This window comes from Lathyrus oleraceus, chromosome 1 (assembly GCF_024323335.1).
Source record: "Lathyrus oleraceus cultivar Zhongwan6 chromosome 1, CAAS_Psat_ZW6_1.0, whole genome shotgun sequence".
In the NCBI taxonomy this organism is placed as follows: domain Eukaryota; kingdom Viridiplantae; phylum Streptophyta; class Magnoliopsida; order Fabales; family Fabaceae; genus Lathyrus; species Lathyrus oleraceus.
In genome coordinates, this window is record NC_066579.1 from 319,799,129 (window position 1) to 319,824,778 (window position 25,650).

The 25,650-nt window shown below is 36.7% G+C and overlaps 1 protein-coding gene across 1 annotated transcript; it reads right to left on the reverse strand.

Moving 5' to 3' along the window:
* Positions 1–613: 613 nt before the first annotated feature.
* On the reverse strand, positions 614–2,029 carry LOC127115717 (methylecgonone reductase). The gene is made up of 4 exons (XM_051047186.1): positions 1,685–2,029; positions 1,341–1,584; positions 1,090–1,269; positions 614–1,007 (listed from the first exon to the last, which is right to left on the reverse strand). The coding sequence occupies exons 1-4, from the start codon at positions 1,999–2,001 to the stop codon at positions 792–794; spliced, it is 957 nt and encodes a 318-aa protein (XP_050903143.1). The 5' UTR covers positions 2,002–2,029; the 3' UTR covers positions 614–791.
* Between the last annotated feature and the right edge of the window lie 23,621 nt (positions 2,030–25,650).

A 25,650-nucleotide genomic window follows, 5' to 3' on the forward strand; every position in this document is an offset into this window, starting at 1 on the left:
ATGTCATTCCAAAAAAACATCTCAACCATTCATTAAAGCGTATCCCACGCACATCTAACAGAGACACATAAAACATATACTTCCAAAATCTCGTAATATCTCAGAAGACCAGAAACTTTTATGTCCAATTCTAATAAAATCTCAAAACCACAATATACTTCTATATGTGATTCTTTTTTTCCAATAAATCTTGCATTTCTATTAGCATACATATGTTTTTGTATTAAACATAATTTATGCTACTACTTTTCCCAGATATTTCATCAAACTTTACTCCTTCGCCCATACGTCCTTCCCTCACACAGACTCCTCCTTGCAAATGAAGATTCGCAATAACATTACACATGCATGCAACTTCATCTTAGATCTTTTAAAAATCGCTAAATCTACAAATAATATAATCTACAATGTTGTACAAACATGATAACATGAACTGATTCACTATTTTCCTACCCGACAGCGGATGAGGTTGGTTTCTGCCCAACTATGGTTGAAGATAAGAACTAACTCAGAAATTTTCAGAAACTGATGAAGTATGACCAAAATGTAAACCCTAATGCTTTTTATAGCTAAATTTAAAAAACATGTCTAAAATATAGATTACTGATCCACATACAAGAATCTCTACTAGTATCCAATAACAATTGGTAGATTTATTACAATTTAGTTTTTTTTTATAATAATTATGAAACTTTACTTTAAAGTTTAAAAATATCTAACCCATCAACCTTTTTATTTTTTTTATTGATGAAATAAACAGAAAGAAAACATTATAGAAATTTCATGTCTTCTCAACCCCAAAGATCTTCAGCAGTTTTGTAAGGTCCATTTTCTGAGATAAAACGTTCTCCTTTAAAAGCCCTATACTGTGGTATTTTCTTGATCTTCTCCAAATCATACTTACTTAGCTTCCAATCAAATATTTCAAGATTTCCTTTCATTCTTTCCTTGTTGAAGCTCTTCACAATTGGAGTCGAACCTTGCTCTATCACCCATCTCAATGCAACCTTCAATAGTGCAACACAATTGAAGATATTATTTATCCATGGAAAAGTATTTAGAAATTTGGTGAATAAGAAAATAACTCACTTGTGCCACAGATTTTCCTAATGAAGTTGCAATTTCTTTGAGTATTGGACTCTCCATAACAGCAAGTGAACCCCATACAGCTCCATTAGCTCCTAAAGGTGACCATGCACTCACGTGAATTCCTTTCTCTTTGCAGAAATTTCTTAGATTTTCTTGTGTCCATGCTGCATTCATTTCCACCTAGAAACAAATCATGAATATTATTACTATTGGATTATTGGTAGAATATTTATGATGGTAGAAAAAAATACCGTGACAAGAGCAGGAGGAATTGTTGCATATTGTAGAATTTCAGAAATTCTTTTGATACCAAAGTTACTGAGACCAATAGACTTAGTCAAACCCAAATTAACACACTTTTCCATATCTTCCCATGTTCCTTTCATGTCAAAAGGAAGGATGTCTCCATTGTTGTAGTTAATCCCTTTAACACCTTGTCTTAACCTTACCGGAAAATGTATTAGATATAGATCCACATATTCTAGGTCCAACCTCCTTAAAGAACCATAAAAAAAATAGACTAAAATGTGAGATTTTTTAAGGGTCAATAATTTAAGAAAAATAATAATTATATGAATGAGATAAATCTATTTACTTGAGTGAATTTTCGAGTGCAGAGAGAACAAGGCCAGGGTGAGAGTCAGTGCACCATAGTTTAGTAGTGACAAAAAGTTCGTTACGGCTTTTGATAAGACCTTGTTCCAATGCTTGTGTTATGGCTTGACCAAGAGATTCTTCTGAACCATAATAAGCTGCAGTGTCAAAATGCCTATAACCAACTTTGATGGCATTGATGAATGCTGGAATGAGTTCATAAGATGGTGGTAAGGGTACAGTTCCAGTACCAAACCCTAGCATTGGCATTTTGTGACCTGAATTGAGAAGAACTTCTGGAATTGATTTTGATTCCATTTTTTATATGATATCAAAGGGATTGAGATTCTCGAATTTATAATAGGAGACAATTTTTTTACATACCACAAAAATTTATATATATATATATATATATATATATATATATATATATATATATATATATATATATATATATATATATATATATATATATATATATTATATATATATATATATATATATATATATATATATATATATATATTGTTTTCCTCCTTATAAGTTGACATATTTTTGTTTTTAGTCCCTAAATTATTTTTTGAAATAATGCCTAAATTTTAAAATCGTTTTGGTTTAGTAAAATTCGAAGGAAAATTCGTAGGAAACCTATAAATTTTAAATCCATAGTAAATTTAGAAGAAAAATCTACATAAAACCTGCATATTTTCCTATAAATTTTAATTTTAAGAATTAAAATAAAATAATTTAACATTCAAGAATTATTTTAAAAATATATATTTATAGACTAAAAACAAAAACACGTCAGCTTACATGGACAAAAAGACTATTTAAGTCTTATATATAATATCTAATGATAATTCATTAATTAATGATGCTTTATTTTATTATATTTAATTATTTATTACATTCTTTGAATTTAGATATACTAGATAAATTTAATTATTTATTACATTCTTTGAATTTTAGATGTGCTAGATAAATTTTACCCTTATGAATAATAGTACAAAACTTTTATTTGGTAATTAAGAATTCTTTTTTATATTACTCCCTAAAGATTTTTAAGGCATAATGAGGTAAATTTCTTTTTTTTAATCTATATATATATATATATATATATATATATATATATATATATATATATATATATATATATATAAAAGATATGAGATGCATTTCATACATTGATTTTTCTTTTTGGTGGATATTATAAAGAGTGATTCATTGAATAAAATATCTCATTTATTAATCAATATTATATGTTTATATTAAAAGATAAATATTTTCATATTTAAGAACAGGTTTACATAAACGTTGCATTTTTAGTGAATAATGATTTCTTCCACAAATAAGTTAAATGTATTTAACTTCCTCTTACCATCTCACAATAATATTTTCATTTGTTCTAAAATCAATATTAAATTTTAATATAATATTATTTAATAATGTTATTAATCATTAATATTATATATGCATAACTCTTAAGTAAATATTGGTTATTTTACATATTTTTATTAAACAATTTTACATTTATAATAATACTTAACACACTAATATGAGATCTTAACTACAATCTACTTAGAAAATGTTGGTGCAAAGGTAGAATAAGTGATGAATGGAAATATTCTATTTAGAGAATGACGGCTACAAAAACATGATAAAAGTTACAATGATTGTCACCCTATTTATAAGCTAAAACTAGGGTTACTAGAATAGGATAAAATACTAAAATACCCTCTAACAAACTTAGGGACTAAGAAAATAGTACAACTAATAAATATGAATTACTTCTAATACCATCCCTTAATTCATATTCCATCAAAACTTGTAACACCAATTTCATCCCTTAATCTGAGAAATTGATCGGTCTTGATAGCTTTCGTCAGAACATCTGCCAACTGTTTCTGAGTGCTGCAGTGTACAACTTCTAACACTCCCCTCTGAACTATATGTCTCAGAAAATGATACTTGGTCTCAATGTGCTTGCTTCTCCCATGCAACACTGGGTTTCTGACAAGATTGATTGCAGACTTGTTGTCAATCATCAGCTTCAGAGGTTTGTTTACTTGAATCTTCAGATCCTGCAATAGATTCAGAATCCACACAGCTTGGCATGCAGTAACAACACCTGCAATGTATTCAGCTTCACAAGTTGACAACGCCACAACAGGTTGCTTCTTGGAACACCAAGAAATGGGACCTCCCAGAAATTTGAATAAGTACCCAGACGTACTTCTTCTGTCAACTCTGTCTCCACACCAATCAGAATCTGAATAACTCAGAAGTTTTGACTCATCCTTTCTTCCAGAAGGAAATAATACTCCATACTTCAGAGTTCCCTTGATATACCTCAGAATCCTGACAGCAGCTTGGTAATGGGACCACTTAGGTTTACTCATGAACCTACTAACCATCCCAACTGAATAGCAAATATCAGGTCTGGTATTGCACAAATACCTCAGAGAACCAACCAACTGTTTGAAGGTTGTAGCGTCCACATCCTTTCCATCAGAGTCAGAATCCAGTTTCTGATTTCTATCAGAAGGTGTGACAGCAATCTTACAATTCTTCAGATTAAATCTCTTCAGAATTTCTAATTCATACTTGAGCTGATGCAAAATAATACCTTTCTCAGAGTATCTGAATTCCATCCCTAGAAAGTATGTCATTTTGCCTAGATCAGTCATTTCGAATTCATTCATCAGAACTTTCTTGAACTTGGCTATCTCCTGTTCAGAACTTCCAGTCAGCAGTATATCATCAACATATAAACATACCAGAGTCATATTTCCTTCAGAAGTATGCTGAACATAGACACCGTACTCCATCTCACATTTCTGAAAGCCTTGCTTCTTGAAAAATGAATCAATCTTCTGATTCCAAGCTCTGGGCGCTTGTTTCAATCCATATAGAGCTTTGTATAATCTGTACACCATCCCTTCCTGATTCTTTTTCACAAATTCAGGAGGTTGTGACACGTAAACTTCTTCTTCTAATGGACCGTTCAGAAATGCAGATTTTACATCTAAATGCATCAGAGGCCAATTCCTGTTAGCAGCTATTGCAATCACCATTCTGATTGTTTCATGTCTTGCTACAGGTACAAACATTTCAGAGTAATCCAGCCCAGGTTTCTGTAGAAATCCTCTGGCTACCAACCTTGCTTTATGTTTGCCAATTGAACCATCTGGCTTTAACTTCTGCTTGAAAACCCATCTGACGCTGATGGCTTTCTTGTCTTTTGGAAGTTCTATCAGCTTCCAAGTCTTGTTTCTCTCTATAACATCAAGTTCTTCTTTCATGGCCTTCAGCCAGAGCTTCTGCTTAAGAGCCTCTTCTGTACTTATGGGTTCAGAGTCTACTAACATGGCACACTGAGTAACTTCTCCTTCAGAGTCTACTTCAGTGTCTTGCAGCATGTCAAATTCTGCATATCTTCTGGGGATGTTTCTGATTCTTTGTGGTCTCTGAACTTGTTCAGAGTCTTGAGCTTCAGAGTTTCTAGCTTCAGATGGTTGACTTCCTCCAGAGCTTTGATCATCTTCAAGGTCTGGCATATTTCCAGAGTCTGAATTGCCACCAGAATCTGGATTACCATCAGAGTCTGGGTCATCAGAGTCTGGATCATCAGAGTCACCTTCATCTTCTGAGTCTTCTCCAGAGTCAGACTCACTATCAGAATCAGAATCAACGTCAGAGTTTACTCCAACTTCAGAAATTTTTAACTTTGACCTTTCTTCAGAAGTTCTAACATCAGAATCAGATTGAGACTTATCCCAATTCCAAACTTCTGATTCCTTCACAATCACATCTCTGCTGAATTCAATTTTATTGGTTTTTGGACAATAGAGCTTGTATGCACCTGTACTGTGGTACCCTATCAGAATCATCACTTTGCTTCTATCATCCAGCTTCTGTCTTCTGGCTTCTGGAACATGTTTATAGCAAACAGAACCAAACACCTTCAGATGACTAACACTTTGCTTATCTCCAGTCCACTTCTGTATTGGAACTATTTCCTTCAACTTCTTCGTAGGACATCGGTTGAGTACATACGTTGCGGTGGCAACAGCTTCTCCCCAGAGCTTCTGAGGAAGCTTCTTCTCCTTTAGCATGCTTCTCACCATATCAAGCAAAGTGCGGTTTCTTCTTTCAGCAAGACCATTGTGTTGAGGGGTATAAGGAGAAGTAACCTCATTCTCAATTCCATTCTCCTCACAGAACTTCTGGAACTCTTTGGATTTATACTCACCTCCACCGTCAGTTCTAAGAATCTTCAACTTCTGACCATTCTGATTCTCAGCCTTCATTCTGAACTTCTTGAATTCATCAAACACCTCGTGTTTAAACTTAATAAGGGATACCCATGTCATTCTTGTGAATTCATCAACAAATAACACAAAGTATTTATTCCCTCCAATCGATGCTACTGGAAATGGACCACACACATCAGAATGTACAACTCCCAAGGCATGTTTTGCTCTTGGAGCAGTTTCTGACGCAAATGGCAATCGTGGTTGTTTTCCTTCCATGCAAACTTTGCATGACTTTTCAGGCTTCTTAATTGCAGGAATTCCATGTACCAACTTCTTTGAATTCAGATGTTTTAAGTTTCTGAAATTCAAATGACCAAATCTTCTGTGCCACAGCTCACTCTCCTTCTCAGCACTTGTTGCACTAAGACATTTTGAGTCTGCAGTTTTGACATTCACCTTGAATGTTCTATTCCTTCCCTGTTCTGACTCCATAATCAACTTCTGATTGCAGTCATACAGCTTCAGAAGATTGTCCTTCATGGTAACTGAAAAACCTTTCTCAATTAATTGTCTCACACTCATCAGATTGCTTCTGATGCCAGGTACATACCACACGTTCTGAATCAATGCTGTTTTCCCATTGTTCAGAATCACTCTGACATTTCCCATACCCTCTGCATTAAGATATTTGTCATCAGCACATCTGATCTTTGTCCTCTTTTCAGAGTTAAAGTCAACCAGCCATTTCTTGTTTCCAGTAAGATGATTTGAACAACCAGTGTCCATATACCACCAGTCTATCAGATCCATATCACCAGATTCAGAGGCCATCAATAGCACAGATTCGTCATCAAAACTTCTGGCTATATTTGCTTCTTCTGATTTTCTCTCCTTGTTTGACCAACAGTCTCTAGCAAAGTGACCAAACTTCTTACAACAGTAACATTGGATCTTCTTCTTGTCATACTTCTCTTTTCCCTTCTGAGCATTCTTTTGTCTATCAGAGGTTGAGCTTTCTGACTTCTGACCACCATCAGATCTTCTCCTGGCTTCTGACTGCTTCTGATACCTCCTATCAGAAGTTCCTTTCAGAGCCTGCTGCTCTACTTCCCTTTCAGAAGTTCTCTCAGTCAAACGCAACTCTTGCGCTTCTAGACTGCTCTGCAGCTCTTCAATTCTCATGGTGCTCAGATCTTTGGAATGTTCTATTGCTACCACAATGTAATCAAATTGAGAGGTAAGGGATCTCAATACCTTCTCCATGATTGTTTCTTCAAAAAGAGTTTCTCCACACGCTTTCATCTCATTAGTGATCAGAATCACTCTGGAGATGTATTCAGAAACTTTCTCATTATTCTTCATGTTGAGATTCTCATATTACTTTCTCAAGGACTGAAGCTTCACCTTCTTCACTGATGCGTCACCACCATAACATCTAACCAGTGTGTCCCACGCAGCCTTTGCTGTCATTGAATCTGCAATCTTCTCAAACACATTTACATCAAGACATTGATGAATGAAGAACAATGCTTTCTGATCCTTCTTCCTTACTTCCTTCTGCGCGTTTTTCTGTTCATCCGTCGCATCTGCTGCTACCGGAACATAACCATCAGTGACAAGATCTAGAACATCTTGAGCACCGAACAATACACGCATTTGGATCATCCAACGATTCCAGTTTTTACCGTCAAATACTGGAAGTTTGGTGTTCATGTTGCCGTTTTCGTTCATCTTTCTACCTTGCACAGTACACTCAAATTTCTCACACAGTGTTTCCCAACCCACAGAATTAAAATTCTGATCAGATTTTGTTCAAGATTCAACACGAATCTAAGAATCAAAATCAAACACACAAGACCTCACGTTCACTCGTGTTTCCCGTGTTTCCCAATGAATCCGAACCGGAGCTCTAGATACCAATTGTTGGTGCAAAGGTAGAATAAGTGATGAATGGAAATATTCTATTCAGAGAATGACGGCTACAAAAACATGATAAAAGTTACAATGATTGCCACCCTATTTATAAGCTAAAACTAGGGTTACTAGAATATGATAAAATACTAAAATACCCTCTAACAAACTTAGGGACTAAGAAAATAGTACAACTAATAAATATGAATTACTTCTAATAGAAAATACAACAATATTATAATTTTCTTTAAAATATTTATAAAAAAACATGAAAAATACGGTGAGGCGTTTCCGCAAGCATTCATTTTAAAAAATAATTCTCTTTTATAATATGTCGATTTGTTTACCTGCCCTATAAAAATCGGCTAAAAATGGGAGGAACCAAAACAAACATAGTCGAGGGTGTGAATCTAAAATCTTAACCTGCAAGCATTGCACTTTTAAAGTCTAAAAGTGCATAAATTTAGATTAATACTCGCATTTGCAAAAACCCAGAAAATAACAGGGCAGGCACATTAGAGGTTGTGTGGCTAAATTTTTTGTTTCCCCATACTAAAGTATATGTGAAGAAGATGTTTATCATCTATTTTATTTTAGTTTTTATAAAGACAAAAACTTATCAAAGAATAAATTTCAAAGAAGAAAAAGTTTGAAATCATTAATCAAGAATTTATAAGCTTATGGATATTTTGGAAGTAAAAGAAATTGATCTTGACGCGAAGGTACTGATTATAATTCACTACATATAAACTTTAGATTCTCAAAAAAACTCTCATACATTCATCTCTAATGTTTCTAAAGCATTCATGCATTAAGACATTTTAAGTCAAGTTTTTTTTAAAAGTAAAAAAATCAAGTTTTACTTAGAGTTCAATTGACTTCACTATTCATGCAATTGATTGCACATCCATTATGCCACTGAAACTTGAATTTATTATGTTTCACATATATTGTGACAGATTGAGACTGTCGTAATCATACTTTAAAAACCGTCATAATTAGCTTAGTCTCGTTTAACTGATTTAAGAAATTATGTACATAATATAGAATTGTGTTTTTTCTTGAACCATTGTAACTCTAAACTATTGCAAGCCTTCATGGAAATGTCTAAAAAATTTGCATCAAATTCATAGAGGTTTCTTATGATGTATTTAAGTAAAATACATTATTTTTCAAATTACCTCTTTCATACAAAATTCACATATAATTCAAACAATTTTCAAAGTGTTCTTACATCATAAAACAAAAAAACTTTGTGCAAAAACTTTCATAATATTGAAAAGGTTTTATTCAAATTTGTGAGCACTTAAGGTACATATATTAGAGTCTATAGGAATTTCAACGTCTCATCATGCTGACAAATATGGAGGCCGAGGTGCTCAAGTTTTAAATGTTATATCAATGCCTCGGCATATAGTTCTTCAAGCACATTTCTATATATTGAATAATGTTGATGAAGTTCAACCTTACTTATCTACTCACAAAAAACATATCAAGGATAAATTTTCTCGAATATGTGACAAGTGGTTATTGAAATAGCAAAATAATATTTTCATAAGTTGTTTTAATGAAAGGATTTCTAATGATATTAGTGCATCCGAGATAATTAAATGGATGTCATACATGCCAAAATTTAATGTAGTAATTTAGACTACATACAAAATTACTAATTTTTCCTTTTATATAAAATAAAAAGATGATCGTAGACAATGCAAAATAGTGGGGTTATGGTTGAGGTCGAATCCATGTATTTCTCTAATTCGAAAGATAATAATCTTATATTGACATCTAGAGTATACTTTGGGGTCATTAAGGAGATTTGAGATATTTATTATGTTTTTTTCAAAGTTTCTTTATATAAATGCAAGTGGATTCGTAATAACATTGGTGTACAAATTGATGAGTTAAGATTCACACTGATTGACCTTAGAAAGGAAACTTATATGACTGAATCATTCATCATGGCAACCCAAGCAAAACAAGTGTTTCATGACTGGATCTTCTGAAAAAAAATGGTCATTTGTTCTATAAGGAAAATACATTCCTCATAGTGATAAAAATTATGATTTAAATTTTGATATTCCTTCGACTCCTTCTTACGCAACACAAGGGCCTACCTCATATGAAGAAGTTGATAGAGATGATGTGTATGCTATTTGTAATGATCACGAGGAAGACATATGGGGAAATTAACAAGTAAATATTTTTTATTATTTATTCATAATTTATTGTTTGTTATAATTTCTAAGGCTATTTACTAACAAGTATTATTATTTAAAATTATAGGTGTTTAAAGTCAAGACACCAAGAGACAAGACACGTTCCTCACATTGTATATATTATTTGATGTAATGATGTACAAATTGTATGTTGTTTTGTGCCATTTTAGTTTTAATGTAATACAATTTTTGGTTCTTAATAGTTTCGAACTATATATGGGTGTGGTTCAAAAATGGTTTGTGTTGTTGTTTCTGGTCTATTTATGATTCACTAAAGTACTAGTTAAAAATGTGAATCTGTAAAATCCAAAATTTTAAATTAAAAAAATAATTATTTCACCACAGATGGTTCTTTCAATTGTGGTTATATGTAGGAATCTAACTAGAGAATCCATATCCAATATCTTCGCCGTATTAGTTATGAAGGAATCTAATGATGAGTGACACGACACCTAAGGTCACTTACAATTGATGGATTTTGAGGGATTATAGTTATTCGTTAGGTTTATCATTTCCATTCTCATTGTTTAGAAATATGCAACTTAGTAACTCGGTATGTTGTTATTGAGTTTCTCAATATGAACTAAGTCTTGCTTCTTGGATAATGTGAACTTACATGGAATAATAGTCTTTTGAATGTTAATGATTATGAAGTTGTGGTATATTTAGTTCTTGTGATTTACTATTATATTTAAGTTTGAGTTTGTTCACCTTAGCATTAGATTAAAAAAAAATTGATTGCTAGTAGATATACATTGCTTACTTAATCACTATAGGTAGAAATGACTAGGTTAATACGTGTAAACATAACATGTTGTACTTGAAGTGTACTGATGAAATTGTGTGGCTGAGACATAAGTTGCATAGTTACTTAATACATATTTTAATGTTATTGACAAACACTATAAAGTTTAGTTTTGGCCTCATTTGACACGACACCACATATCATATATAATCAATAGATAAATTCGTGAAATTGATTATTGTCCAACATATTCTCATTACTTTCTGTAAACCCATGTTATTCCTATCTGATTTACATAATTTCACAATGAGGCACACTTATTGGGTAATATATTCTTTGTGGGATCGATACTTTTCTTATCACTTGCTACTAGTTTGACTGAGTATACTTGCACACGAATAAAAAAGAAAAATATGTTTTGCATCATTAACGAGTATTGTGTAATTAAAGTTTTAATTTTTATTAAATCTATGAAAGACTATGTCATAAACCATACATGCTCGAGTCAATTTCCTCAAAATACATAGGAGACACAAAGCTAGAAAGAATATTCATAATCTTGAAAAGATATCAGCAAGCTCGTAATTTTTCGGAACCCATGTTACTAAACCTGGGTAAGTTGAAGTAGAAGAGGAAAAATAAGTCATGTCATAACTAATAAGTGCCAAAATTATGTAAAATACATAGTGTCATACCCCAAAATTTGCCCGTTAATCTTGCAAAACATTTCTCGAAGCACTCCAACTTATTCTGCAAGGCACTGACCTTAAAGGAACAAAAGCCCAGCTCACAACAGACCCAATCCAGAAAAAGGCCCAAACTAGCTCGCTCGCTAGGCGAGCAACTCCTTCGCCTAGCGAAGCTTGCGATATATCAGAATTTTCGGGCTTCATTCTGAGCCCATTAGGTGACCACAATCACTATAAATACCGACACTTCAGTCACGAAAATGGACAGATGAAGACGGACAGAAACCCTGGCATAGAAACCCTGGAGACTAACTCAGAAAATTCCGAGTGAAGAAATCCTGAAGGCCGCTCATCCGCACCGAAGTTACCTCCGCCCAACTCCATCCGATACCAAGAGTGGTCAGCCCCTTCAACATCGCAGCTCAGTTGCAACAGGTTTGCGCATCACTACTGTTTTATGCTTTTAATCGGTAACCTCTACATACATAAGGCATCATGATTAAATTTTCGGATATGTAATTTGATTTCACATGTGAATTTAAGTATGCCTGAATATCCTGAATGTTTGTCCATGTTATTCCTGTAATTAAATGCCATAAAGTTCAGGGTTCCGGAGATCATGCTGCTATCAAACTCAAAACCCGTAGCCGCTCGCTAGCACATCGCTAAGCGAGCCTGTAGCGAGCACTCGCTAAGCCTTCGCTAGGCGAAGCAGGAGCGAATGGGATAGTGGCTGTTTTGTTTCTTTTCTATTCTGCCTTATGTTTATCTAATCAAGATCTATTATGATTCTGCATTATTTGGCCTGACCTTATGACTGTTGTGTTTATTTGGTGGTGCAATTTTCAATTGTACTTTATCTCGATGTTCTAACCCGTATGCTGAATTGTGTAAAGGCTTACATATTCCCGAAGAAACGGCCGACTAGGTATTCCACTTTATTTGTGGGATACTCTTATGGAGATGGATTCTGAATTACTTAATTTTAATGTGGAGATTCATCCTAATTGATTTTAATGTGGAGATTCATCCTAATTGCCTAATTAATTTTAATGTGGAGATTCATCCTAATTGCCTAATTAATTTTAATGTGGAGATTCATCCTAATTGATCATAATATGGAAATTCATCTTAAATACTTAATTGCAAAATATTGCCTTTGAATATGTGATCTCAGACCTCTCTTTGTTGCCTTACGGTATTACGGTCATGTCCCGCGAATGTGGGGATACCCTTAGCCAAGACCCTTCGATTAAATCATCATGTCCCTCTAAAATAAATCATAGCCCCTCGGATGTTGCCTTCGAATATATGATTCTGCCCCTCGATGACCCTTCGGTGTAGCCTACGGTTAAATGATGATAGTCCCTTCGAATGCTAAGGTATCCTTACAACCGTTGCTTTCTATGACCAATCGATGACCCTACGATGACCCGTTTACATCCAAAGGATAAAACTACTTATTTCTCAATAATAAAGACGGTTTTACCCTCACAAGGATAGGAAATGCCCATCAAGACCTTGGGTAGGTATAACTCTTAATTGCTTACTCACAATTTAAAAATACTTTTCACACTTCATAAATACTAGAAAATCACCTCTTGGTATACATTCATACTAGAATCATTACTGAGTTATATTTTTCTAAACCATTTTCCAAACTAAACGAGATAACCACTTTGTATACATTCATACGAGAATCATTACAAAGTTAAATTCTCTTTTTCAAAACATTTTCTAAACAATTCACGAACACTTTTTCAGACAAGAAAAAATAATATAAGTGATCAAGCAATTAAGAGCCCATGGATAACCATGGATATAAAGGGTGCTAACACCTTCCCTTTGTATAATGTACCTCCCGAACCCAAAATCTAATTAGGGTCTTTCCTGTTCTTTTCCACCTTTCCTTATTGGATAAAAGAAAAGTCGGTGGCGACTCTTGCTATCCGCGACATTGCGATTAAAAGCAAAACACCCCAAGTCAGTTCACCGTATGACAGAACTGGCGACTCTGCTGGGGACAATAAAAGAGAGGTTACCTTAAAAAAAAAACAAGATCACCTATTTGATTTGTCTGATTTACTTTTAAGGGATTGCTTGAGTGAAAGATCCTACACCCGGATCTAGTGTACCTTAGGTAAGTAGCAATAGATCATCGCGACTATCCGGCGTATACTGGAATGGTTAAAATGATGGCTACGGTTAATGTGACACTTTGGATGTCCTGATGTTCCTCATGTTTACTTGAGGAAAAATTTGGCGTCTGCGCGGTGTCATCACAGCATTAACCAGACCTTTAGAACCCTAATTGACTCATCCTAGCCATTAGAAAGTAGTGAGATAACTGGCTTCGGTTCCGACTGGGGTTGGTTGATACTCGATACTACACTCTTTGAGATTGGACTTTAGGGAAGCTTTGGTCAACCACTTGGTGTTGCACTGAAGTGGACTTAAAGAAAGGTCGATGATTTGAGATCCTTCTAGAACCCGGTTACTATTCTAGGACAGGTTGAACCAACCGAACTTCAGTGGGGAGGGTACTTACCTATGGAACTCATGCAAGCCTTAAAACCTAGGAATGATTGTTTATTTACATAACATCATAACATCATAACATCATAACATCATAACATTGTACTAACCATTTCAAGGACTTAGGGATTTAGCTTTGCTCTGTTAAACAGGTTATGGCTTCCAGGAAGACCATCCGGATCAATTTTGTAGCCATCTCTCCTCAACTCAAGGATTTAGTGTCAGAACTTCCCGATCATGCTCAGTTTATCAAGAAACATGGTTCTCTCCTCAATTTGGTTATCACTGGTTTCAAGGAAGATATGATGAGAGTTTTATTCCAGTTCTTCGACCCTAAACATCATTGCTTCACATTCCCAGACTATCAGTTGGTACCCACATTAGAAGAATTCTCCAGACTGCTTGGGATACCTATCCTTGATCAAATACCTTTCAGTGGTTTAGAAAAGATTCCGAAGTCTGAAGAAGTTGCCGCAGCTTTACACATGACAAAGTCCGACATTGAAGCTAATTGGGTAACAAGGAGTGGAGTTAAGGGTTTACTTGCCAAATTCCTGACAAATAAGGCCCGAGAATTCCTAAAAGTTATGGATGTCCGTGCTTTCGAGGATGTCCTAGCATTACTAATTTATGGTTTGATGTTATTCCCTAATCCAGACCAATTCATAGACATAAATGCTATTAAGATATTCCTCACTCATAACCTCGTGCCTACCTTGCTTGGAGACATTTTACATTCCCTCCACACTCGTACTATGAAAAGGCAAGGGACTCTCATGTGCTACGTACCGTTGTTGTCTAGGTGGTTTATTTCGCACCTCCCTCAATCAGTCTTGAAGAACGAGCAGAATTTGAAATGGTCTCAAAGGATAATGACGCTCTCCCATTCAGACATCCGTTGGTGTCCTCATCTTAAAGAAGACGTTATCCTCATCGACCGTTATGGGGAATTCTCTAATGTACCACTCTTGGGGATAAGGGGAGGTATTACTTATAACCCAGCTTTAGCCCTGCGTCAATTCGGTTATGCTCGAAGAGATGGTCCACATGAGATAATTATCCAAGGCACTGTGTTTGACTATGACAACGACTCTCAAGGTCTCCGTCAAAGGTTTGTACGATCTTGGGACATGGTGAAAAGAAGTACTATAGGACAGAAAAACTCTATTCCTATGGAACCTTATCTCAGATGGGTACGCACCAGAGCTCGTGAACTTGTCATGCCATATCTTGCAATCGGACTTCAGATTGTCGAACCAGAAGTTGAAGGAGGTACTCCTCAAATCATTCCTTATCCAGATATGCCTACCAATGTCGAAGAACTGAAGAGATCCTGGATCCAGTTGAGAGAGGAAAGGGATACTTTTGAGATTCAGTTCGTGGCAGAAAGGAAGAAGGTGTTAGAACTTACCAGTCAGCTTAATGAGGAACGAAGGCTCAATGCATATCTTCGCCCAAAAAGAAGCCGCCCCTGGGAGACTTGAGTTTTCATTGTATTTTTATTATTATTCTTTTTGTAATGAACATTGATTAAAGAAATTATTAATAAAAGTTCCTCTCTTTTTGGTAGTTTACGCAAAGTTAATTCCAAAAGTCCTTGAAAACATTTCATACATTGCATAGTATAACATAGCATTGCATAACAGGTATTCTAAAAGATCAATGTTCTCACGGTCTTCCTTCTAAACAGAAACATGGCCCTCGAACAAACTGTCAAGGATCTCCAGGCTCATAACGCTCAATTCCAGGAGATGATCTTGAGCTTATCCAAGGGGCAGGAGGAACTGAAGGCTCTCTTGCTTGAGCAGAAGAAAGACAAGAAACCTGTGAGTTACATTAACCCGGGAAGAAGGCGTAAAGGACAGGTTGCGGGAGTCAAGTTTAGAATTCCGAATGGTCCGGAAGAGGAGGCAGAGAATGATTCAGAAGAGGAGAATGTTGATCTCTCCAACCCTGAAGACGACGATGAAGATTATGAGAATGAACAGTACTCTCCAAGAGATGACAAGTACAAGTTGCTGGAGGAACGCATGATAGCTATGGAAGGTCAGAAGGCGCCCGGTCTGGATTTCGAAAGCTTGGGTCTGGTCTTTGATGTGGTCATCCCCCGCAAATTCAAAGTCCCTGCTTTCACTAAGTACGATGGTGCGTCTTGTCCTCAGATGCATCTAAGAGCTTATGTGAGAAAGATTCAGCCCTATACCACTGATAGGAAGTTATGGATCCATTTCTTCCAAGAGAGTCTATCTGGCACACAGTTAGAATGGTACTATCAGCTCGAGAGCTCTAACATCCGCACCTGGACTGATTTAGCAACAGCTTTCTACAAGCAGTACCAGTATAATTCTGAACTAGCGCCTACTCGGCTACAGTTGCAGAATATGACCATGGGATCTAAAGAAAGTTTCAAAGAATATGCTCAAAAATGGAGAGATTTGGCTGGCAGAGTCAAACCCCCTATGACTGATCGAGAATTAGCGGACATGTTCATGGGCACACTGACTGGCCCATTCTACAGCCATCTACTGGGAAGTTCTTCATCGGGTTTCACTGAACTTATATTGACAGGTGAACGGGTTGAAAGCGGCATCCGAAGTGGAAAGATACAGGCGGCTACCTCTGCAAGCACCAAAAGGTCCTATCAGGGGAGGAACGAATCAAATGCTGTGTACGGTCAAAAGGGTCGTAACAAGAAAAATCGTGATCATACCATTGGAGCGGTTACGATTGCGGCACCACCATCTCAAAACTTCCAACACAGACAGGACAAGCCGAGAAGACAGTTTACCAGGATCAATATGACTTTAGCACAGGCACTGCAGGGAATGCTAAAGGCAAATTTGATTACCCTCAGAGATCCTCCTACGAATCCCAACACTACTTCTTCTCGTTATAATCCCAATGCCAGGTGTGCATATCACTCCGATAGCCCCGGGCATGATACAAACGATTGTTGGTCATTGAAGAATAAGATTCAGGATATGATCGACGCTGAATTGAATTTGATCCTCCAGGGACTCCTAATGTCATCACTGCACCTATGCCTAACCATGACCAAACTGTTAATGCTGTGGATGACTATTCTCACATTTCTAATGTAGCTGACTTAGCATCTCCTCTCCTGATCATCAAGAAGAATTTAGTACAAGCTGGTTTACTTCCAGGTTGTGCTGAAAATTGCGATCTCTGCATACTCCGACCCAATGATTGCTTGAAGTTGAGGAAGGGTATTCAACGGCTGATGGATGATCGTACAATTCTCTTCGAAAAGATTCCCAAGGCGGAGAACTCTATTGAAGAGGTATCTGTGATTGCTAGGTCCAAAGTTCCAGTGAAGATTACCGCTACTAGGGAACCTGTGAAGATTACCGCTGAGCCCAAGGTAGCTCCCTTAATCATTACTGCACCTGGCCCAGTACCGTACTCCTCAAACAAAGCCATTCCGTGGAATTACGGAGGTGATGTTTACGTCCATGGTGTAAAGCAAGATGATAACTCTGCTAATTCGGATGACGTTGACATTGTTGGGACTAATAGAATTACTCGAAGCGGAAGGATCTTTTCTCCAGAGATCTCACCTCCAGTCCCCGAAAACCGAGGAAAGGAACCAGTCAACCCTTCTCAGTCAGAGACACCGGTCGAAGTTACTACTGAAGATGTTGCCAAACAAGAAATGGAAGAAGTGCTGAAAATCATCCGCAAGAGTGATTTTGATGTGGTAGAACAGCTAGGGCATACTCCGTCTAAGATCTCAATGTTATCCTTGCTGTTATCTTCTGAATCTCATGCCAACCCGTTGATAAAATTCCTGAAGACTGCTCATGTACCTCAGGAGACCTCCGTCGATCAGTTCGAAAACTATGTTGCTAACCTGACTGTTGACAATGGCCTAGGTTTTTCCAATGCTGACCTGACACCAGCAGGGAAGAATCACAATAAAGCTCTGCATATCTCCATTGAGTGTAAGGGGGTTACCTTGTCTCATGTGTTGATCGATAATGGCTCTTCTTTGAATGTGTTACCGAAAGCCGTGCTCGATAAACTTGACTGCAAGAGCATTGAGATGAAGCCTAGTGACATTGTGGTGCGTGCTTACGATGGTGCGAAAAGTGTTGTCTATGGTGAAGTGGTTCTCCCTATCAAGATAGGACCTCAAGTCTTCAACACTACCTTTCATGTAATGAACATTCGTCCTGCCTATTCCTGCTTGCTGGGACGACCTTGGATTCATGGGGCAAGTGCTGTAGCTTCGTCTCTCCATCAAAAGCTGAGATATCCAATAGAGGGTAAGATCGTCACTGTGTGTGGGGAAGAAGAGTATATTGTCAGTAGTGTGCATACCTTCAGATACGTCGAGATGGATGGTGAATTCTTTGAGACTCCGTCTCAGTCATTTGAAGTAGTTCCTCCGACTAATCCTATCCTTAAGCCAACTTCTTGTGTGCCCAAGGTTATTCGTGCTCCTCCTGCTATGATTTCTCTGAAAGATGCTCAAGCTGTGGTTGAAAGCGGTGATCGTACTGGTTGGGGTCAACTAATCAACGTACCGTACAAGTCTGACAAGTCTGGTCTGGGATTTAACTCTGAAAGGATAGTCAAAGAGCAGATTAATGCTGCAGAAGATGTTGATAGCGATTGTGACTTGGATAGCTGGATTTTCCCAACAATTGGTGACGGACTCAATAATTGGAAGGCTGAAGACACTATCCCGATCTCCTTTAGTCAGGAGTAATTGTTATTGTCTATTTTAGTGTTGCAAAATTTTAATTTTTCACAATTGAACTTCTTAAAGCATTGTGTCTATGCCCGGGGCACAATAGCTAACTTGTCAAGGGTTTTGTCATTTTCATAAGCATATCCACATTCAATAAATCAATGGACCTTTTTGCATTCAAATATTGCGCTCTTTATCTTTCCTGTCATCTTCCAAACAAGCTATGTTTTCTTACACACACTCACGTAACAAATTGCAGATCCATACCCACTCTGGATCCTGTTGATGATAGTTCTACTACTGTTCATTATGACTTTGAAAATCCGATCTACCAAGCCGAGGATGGGAGTGAGGAAGATTGTGAAGTACCTGGAGAACTTGCCAGACTGTTACTGGAAGAAGAAAGGACTATACAGCCGCACGAGGAGTCAGTCGAAATTGTAAATCTGGGTACTGAAGTAGACAAGAAAGAAGTCAAAATAGGAGCAGGCTTGGAAAACAGTATCAAAGGAAGATTGATTCAGATGTTACAGGACTATATAGAGATTTTTGCTTGGTCCTACGAAGACATGCCAGGACTGGATACTGACATAGTAGTGCATCGTTTGCCAACGAAGAAAGATTGCCGTCCCGTCAAGCAAAAGGTTCGGCGCATACGTCCTGAAATGTCTGAGAAAATCAAAGCCGAGGTTATGAAACAATTTAATGCAGGTTTTCTGGCCGTTACTTCTTATCCGCAATGGGTTGCTAATGTGGTACCGGTGCCAAAGAAGGATGGTAAGGTACGAATGTGTGTAGATTACAGAGATCTGAATAAAGCGAGTCCCAAGGATGACTTTCCACTTCCGCACATTGATGTTCTGGTAGATAACACCGCTCAACACAAGGTATTCTCATTCATGGACGGCTTCTCAGGTTACAATCAGATTAAGATGGCGCCTGAGGACAGGGAGAAAACTACGTTCATGACACAATGGGGCACTTTCTGTTACAAAGTGATGCCATTTGGTTTAAAAAATGCAGGGCCAACGTACCAGCGTGCTATGGTGGTTTTGTTCCATGATATGATCCATCATGAAATAGAAGTATATGTGGATGACATGATAGCCAGATCTCACACGGAAGAAGAACATCTCGATCATTTATACAAACTGTTCGAGAGGTTGAAGAAGTACAAGTTGAGATTGAACCCGAACAAATGCACCTTTGGGGTAAGATCCGGTAAGCTCTTGGGCTTTATTGTCAGTGGTAAAGGAATTGAGGTCGACCCGGCTAAGGTGAGAGCTATTCAAGAAATGCTAGTTCCCCGTACAGATAAAGAAGTCAGAGGTTTCTTGGGACGCTTGAATTACATTGCCCGATTTATCTCCCACTTGACTGCTACCTGCAAACCCATCTTCAAACTACTGAAGAAAAATCAAGAGATGGTATGGAATGATGAATGTCAAGAAGCTTTTGATAAAATCAAGAAGTATCTCCAGGAACCTCCCATTCTGATACCACCAGTTGAAGGAAGACCTCTAATCATGTATTTGACCGTGTTAGAAAGTTCAATGGGGTGCGTGTTGGGGCAACATGACGAGTCTGGTCGAAAAGAGCATGCCATATACTACCTTAGCAAAAAGTTTACCGACTGTGAAACAAGATACTCATTGCTCGAGAAAACTTGTTGTGCTTTGGCTTGGGCTGCTCGCTGACTAAGACAGTATATGTTGAATCATACCACTTTATTAATTTCTAAGATGGATCCTATCAAATATGTATTTGATAAACCCGCCCTCTCCGGAAGAATAGCAAGATGGCAGATGATTTTAACAGAGTATGACATCCAGTATACTACCCAGAAAGCAATCAAAGGAAGCGTGCTAGCTGATCATTTGGCTCATCAAGCGGTGGATGATTACTGTAGCACCTCAAATTTGCACCTACCTTTTGTAAATTCATTTCATATTATGTCATAGCATTAACATGGTCCACTGCATAACATTGCATTGTCCCTTTGCCCAAGTGCAAGCCATTCAGAAGAATTAGGTCAAACTGATCAGGAGATCAGTCAGTCAAGCAAGCCAGTGCAATTTCCATTGAGACAAGGCCCTAGGGTTGGTCCAACATGTTCACATGACCTAGGGATCCTTTTGAAGTGATTTGGTCAAGGTTTGATTGCTCAGAAGTCATCAGTCAGTGTGCAGTCCACCAGAAACCCTAGAAAGTCAATTGTTGGTCAACTGTGCATTTAATCAGTGATTGGATGGTGGGAATTGGTTTGAGAGGTCTCATTCATGTCCATATAAGCCTCATATAACATGTCAAGCATCCACATTGAAGAATTTGAAGTCAGACAAGAAATTTCCAAAAATAGAAAGTTGACCTGTAATTGGAATTTGCCAAAAATGGAAAGTCTTGATCCTCAAAATTACATCATCATACAAGCTTTAAATGATTTTTTGCCCAACATGAAAGTTGAAGATCTTGTTCTTGCCTTTCCAAAAAGTCCAATAACACTCAATTCCCATATATGGTTGGCATGTTATGATCAAATCATTTTCAGAAATTTTTGAACTTCAAAGTGGCATATCTTCCAAACCATTTGGCCAAATTGGGTGGGGTTTTTTGCTACAAGTCATATTTGATGCCCTCTTTCCAAATTTGTCATCACAATTCATCAAAAGTTTACCAATCAAAATGGCCATTTTCAAAGTAGCATGAATTAAATTAAGTGAAGTGAAAAAATGGACTTTCAATTTAAACATTTCCAATGATTTTTACCACTTGGAAAAGTTCAGAAATGACATTTAGAGTTTGTCTAAGGCCCAAATTCGTGCACATTCATACACCCCATGTAATTTGGCTTGAATTTTAGCAAAATGGCAAAAACACCTCATTAACCAAATTTCCAATTACCATTTCAATTAATCATGCTTACCAACCTTAAACAGACTATATATTATTCATTTTCATTCTGAAAAGCCCTAGCCACTTCTTGCAAACAGATCAAAAAATCTCTTTCTCTCAAAAACTCACTTTTGCTCCATTTGAACTTTTGCTGAACGAGCCTTGTTTGATTGTTCCATCATATACCAACCATTTGGAAGCTATTGTGAGCATTATTGTCCAGTTGTAAGCAAGGAATCGTGACTGTTGCACTAAGCTCTCATCCATGGCAGTTTTCATTTTGAGCACAATCAAGCAAGCTTGAGCCACGAGCTACTATCCAATCAACATTTGGAACCTCCAGGAGCTTCTGTTTTAGCTCAGAACAGCCAAGCAACCACCAAATCACAACTGCTCTTCAAATCTGGTAAGTTTTCGACCCTAACCATTTCCAAAATTAAGACATGCTTTAGAAAGATCCTTCCATGCTGAGTTCATTGATGTTTGTGGTTTGAAAAATGGTCGAGTATGTTGAGAGTTATGCTGCCATGAAGTTTGTTATTCCAATGTGTTGGTGCATGTTTCTTTGTTGATAGCTCGAGTTAGGGAGAAATAGGGCCAGATTATGATTGTGTGTTGTCTGCTGGTTTGAATGATGTGTTTGATTCCCATTTCTGGAAAAAGATTTCTTCAAAATGATGGATGTCGCACTGTAGCGTATGAACCCTAGTTCCTTTTGCCCAGATTTTCTGATTATCGCGTTTGGCTGTGTTAGACTTGTGTTTGTGCATGGGAGTACTGTTACATTGGCCATGAGCCAATCTGTAAGACCCCAATTTTGGGCCCTAAGATCCCTCATGGCCCATATCATATCATATCATGGCCTCAAGGATCATTGCATGCCCTAGCTTCCCTCCTAGTGGGTAGGTTGCCTTGTGAGTTTGATTTTTGATCACCAAGCATGTTTTGCATTTGTATATCTTTGCTTTTCATATGTTTACTAACCAAAAAGTACAAAAATATTGTCATTCTAACCTTGTTGCTTGCAGATGAAGCAATTAGGTCAAAATCAGTCAAAGTCAGTCATTGCAGTGGATGGTGGCCATTCTTGCAGAATTTGGGCACCATGGTCAAAAATCAAGAGTTCATATGACTTATGACATCATTTGGAATCAAGATATCAAGGAATTAGGGTTTGGAATTCATCAGAAGGTGCTTCAGTCAAGCAAAACCCTAGAAAGTCAAACTTGGTCAACTGTGGATTTAATCAGTGATTTGATGGTGGGATTTGGTCTGAGAGGTCTCATTCATGCCTATACAAGCTTCATACATCATGTCAAGCATCCACAATGAAGAAAATAAAGTCAGACAGGAAATTTCCAGAAATAGAAACTTGACCTGTAATTCAAATTTGCCAAAAATGGAAACTTCTTGATCTTAAACTTACATCATGATACAAGCTTCAAATGAATTTTTTCCCAACATGAAAGTTGAAGATCTTGTTCTCCCATTTCCAAAAAGTCCAAGAACACTCAATTCCCATGTATGGTTGGCAAGTTATGATCAAATCAATCTCAAAAATTTGTGAACTTCAAAAGGCCATATCTCTCAAACCATTTGGCCAAATTTGGTGGGGTTTTTTCCTACAAGTCCTATTTAATCCCCTCTTTCCAAAAATGTCATTCTCATTCACCAAAACTTCACCATTCAAAATGGCATTTTTGGACTTGTCTTAATTAATTTCAAGTATGTTGAAAAGTTGACTTTTTGAATTATGCATTTTTAAACATTTTGGCCAATTGGAATTTGTTTGGAATGACATTTGACACTTGCCCAAGGCCCAAACTCAGGCAGAACCACACCCTCCATGTGCATTTGGTTGAAAATTAGCAAAAGAGCAAATTGGTCCATTTGTGATAAACATGTTTAGCATTTGTTTAGCCAAGTTAAAACAGATGTATATAACCTTATTTTCTGTCATTTACAAACCCTAGAGCTAGCAGCAGCCATCATTTTGAACACAGAAAAATTCTATTCTCTCTCAAAAAACAGAATTTCTTCATCTTGAATTCTGGTTGAAAATTGCAAAGGACCACGAGCTAACTTGTTTGCTTGGACATTTACCATCACTCTTGAGCCTATTTGAATCACCATTTCCCAACTGGAAGCATAGAACACAGACTGTTTTCAAAGAACTCTTCCATGGCAGATGTTGTTTAAAGCTATTCTGAGCCTTCTTGGGTCGAAATCTTTTGGCCATTCATCAAAGCAAAGCTGGAGCTTCAACTGTTTCATCACAAAGCGACCAAACCACATCCATTTCATCACTGTACTTCCAACTTGGTCAGTTTTCGATTCACTTGTTTTTCTAAACCATGCCCTGTTTTAAATAGATCTTGCTATGCTGATTGTTATGAGCTTTGCATCATGTAAACTGGTTGAGTATGGAGTGAGTAATTTGGTTTTGAAGATTGATGTTCAAATGATATTTTGTTTGATTCTTCCATATGAGCTCGAATTAATGTTAATGCTTGCTGGATTTATGATGTATGTTGATTACTGATTCTATTGGTATGGCTAATTTCAAATTCTGGGCGATTTAATTTTCCATGATTGAGTGAACAAGATGATGTTGTACTGTTGGAAACCCTAAAATTTCCCAGAACCGTTGAAACGCGTTTGGTCTGTTTGGTTAGTTTGTTTTGCATGCGCAGCACTGTTTCATTGCCATGCTACCTGTTGCTGCTTGCCACGTCTGGGAGGTGCTACGCACCGTTTCATTTAAGTGACCCAGATATTACCATAATGCCACCGTGCCATGTTTTATTTAATTAATCATGTGTTAATTCTTTTTTTTGTTTAATATTTATTTCACTTTGATTACTCATCTTCTAAAAATCATAACAGCTTCATATTAGATCCAAAATTCATGGAAATTTTTGCATTATGCTCTGCTTGATGTCTAGTATTTTATCATGATTTTTGCTGATTTTTTTGGATGATCGAATTTTTAATGGAATTAGGGTTTTGTTCATGTGTCATTATTTTGTACCCTTTGCCAAATCCTTTGTGAAATAGTCATGCATTATCCATTTGATCTGAAATTTTTTGTGCTTAATCTACACTCATCCATGGTTATTTTGATGTAGAGTTCTTGATTTTATCTTATCTGGTTGTTAAGTTATGAATTTTTGAAGTAGGGTGTGACAATTTGTGTCACACCATTGATGTGCAACTTCATGATTTTTTATGCCATGCTTCCTGACCTCCAATTAATGTGAAATTTTGCATGATCCTTCTCTTGTATGTCTAGTTTATGTGTGAATTTTCTTGGAATTAATTGTGGCATTTCCTAATTGTTTGAGATTTTCTACCCTGTTTGACCAAAATGTTGACTTGTGTGATACATGTTTCCATTTCCTTTGTGAAATTCTCATACCTTATTGGATGATCATGAAATTTTACATGTGATTAGTAGACATCTTAAGCTTTGTCTTGGTGTTGATCCCATTCATTTATCATATGTTATCACTGACTTATGAATTTTTGAAGTTGATACATGTTTGGTTGACTTCTTTGAGCATGCTTAAAATTGCTTTGCCTTCCTGATTTTCATTGACTATCTTCCCATGATCCAAATGAGCTGAAATTTTATATGCATGTCATGTTATGGATTGTGATTGACCATGATTTATTTGCTGATTTTTGGAATTGATTATGTTTGGTTTTGAGCTAAGTCTTTCTGTTGACTTCTATAAGCTTTCATTTGCCATGCTTTGACTTCTTTTGCTTATGAAATCATGATGATGAATGATATGAATGTGGGACCAATTGAGTTTGCTTCTTGATTGTTTAAACTTGATTTTGGTTGACTATCCCTTGCTGTTTTGACTTTCTCATCTCATTTTGACCCTAGGCTTGTCCTAGTGGTCTTGTTGCTTATGTTTGAGCTCATTGTTTCAGGTTAAGCAACAATGCTCCAAAGAGATCATACAAATTTGATTAAGCTTGATTGTTTATCATGAGC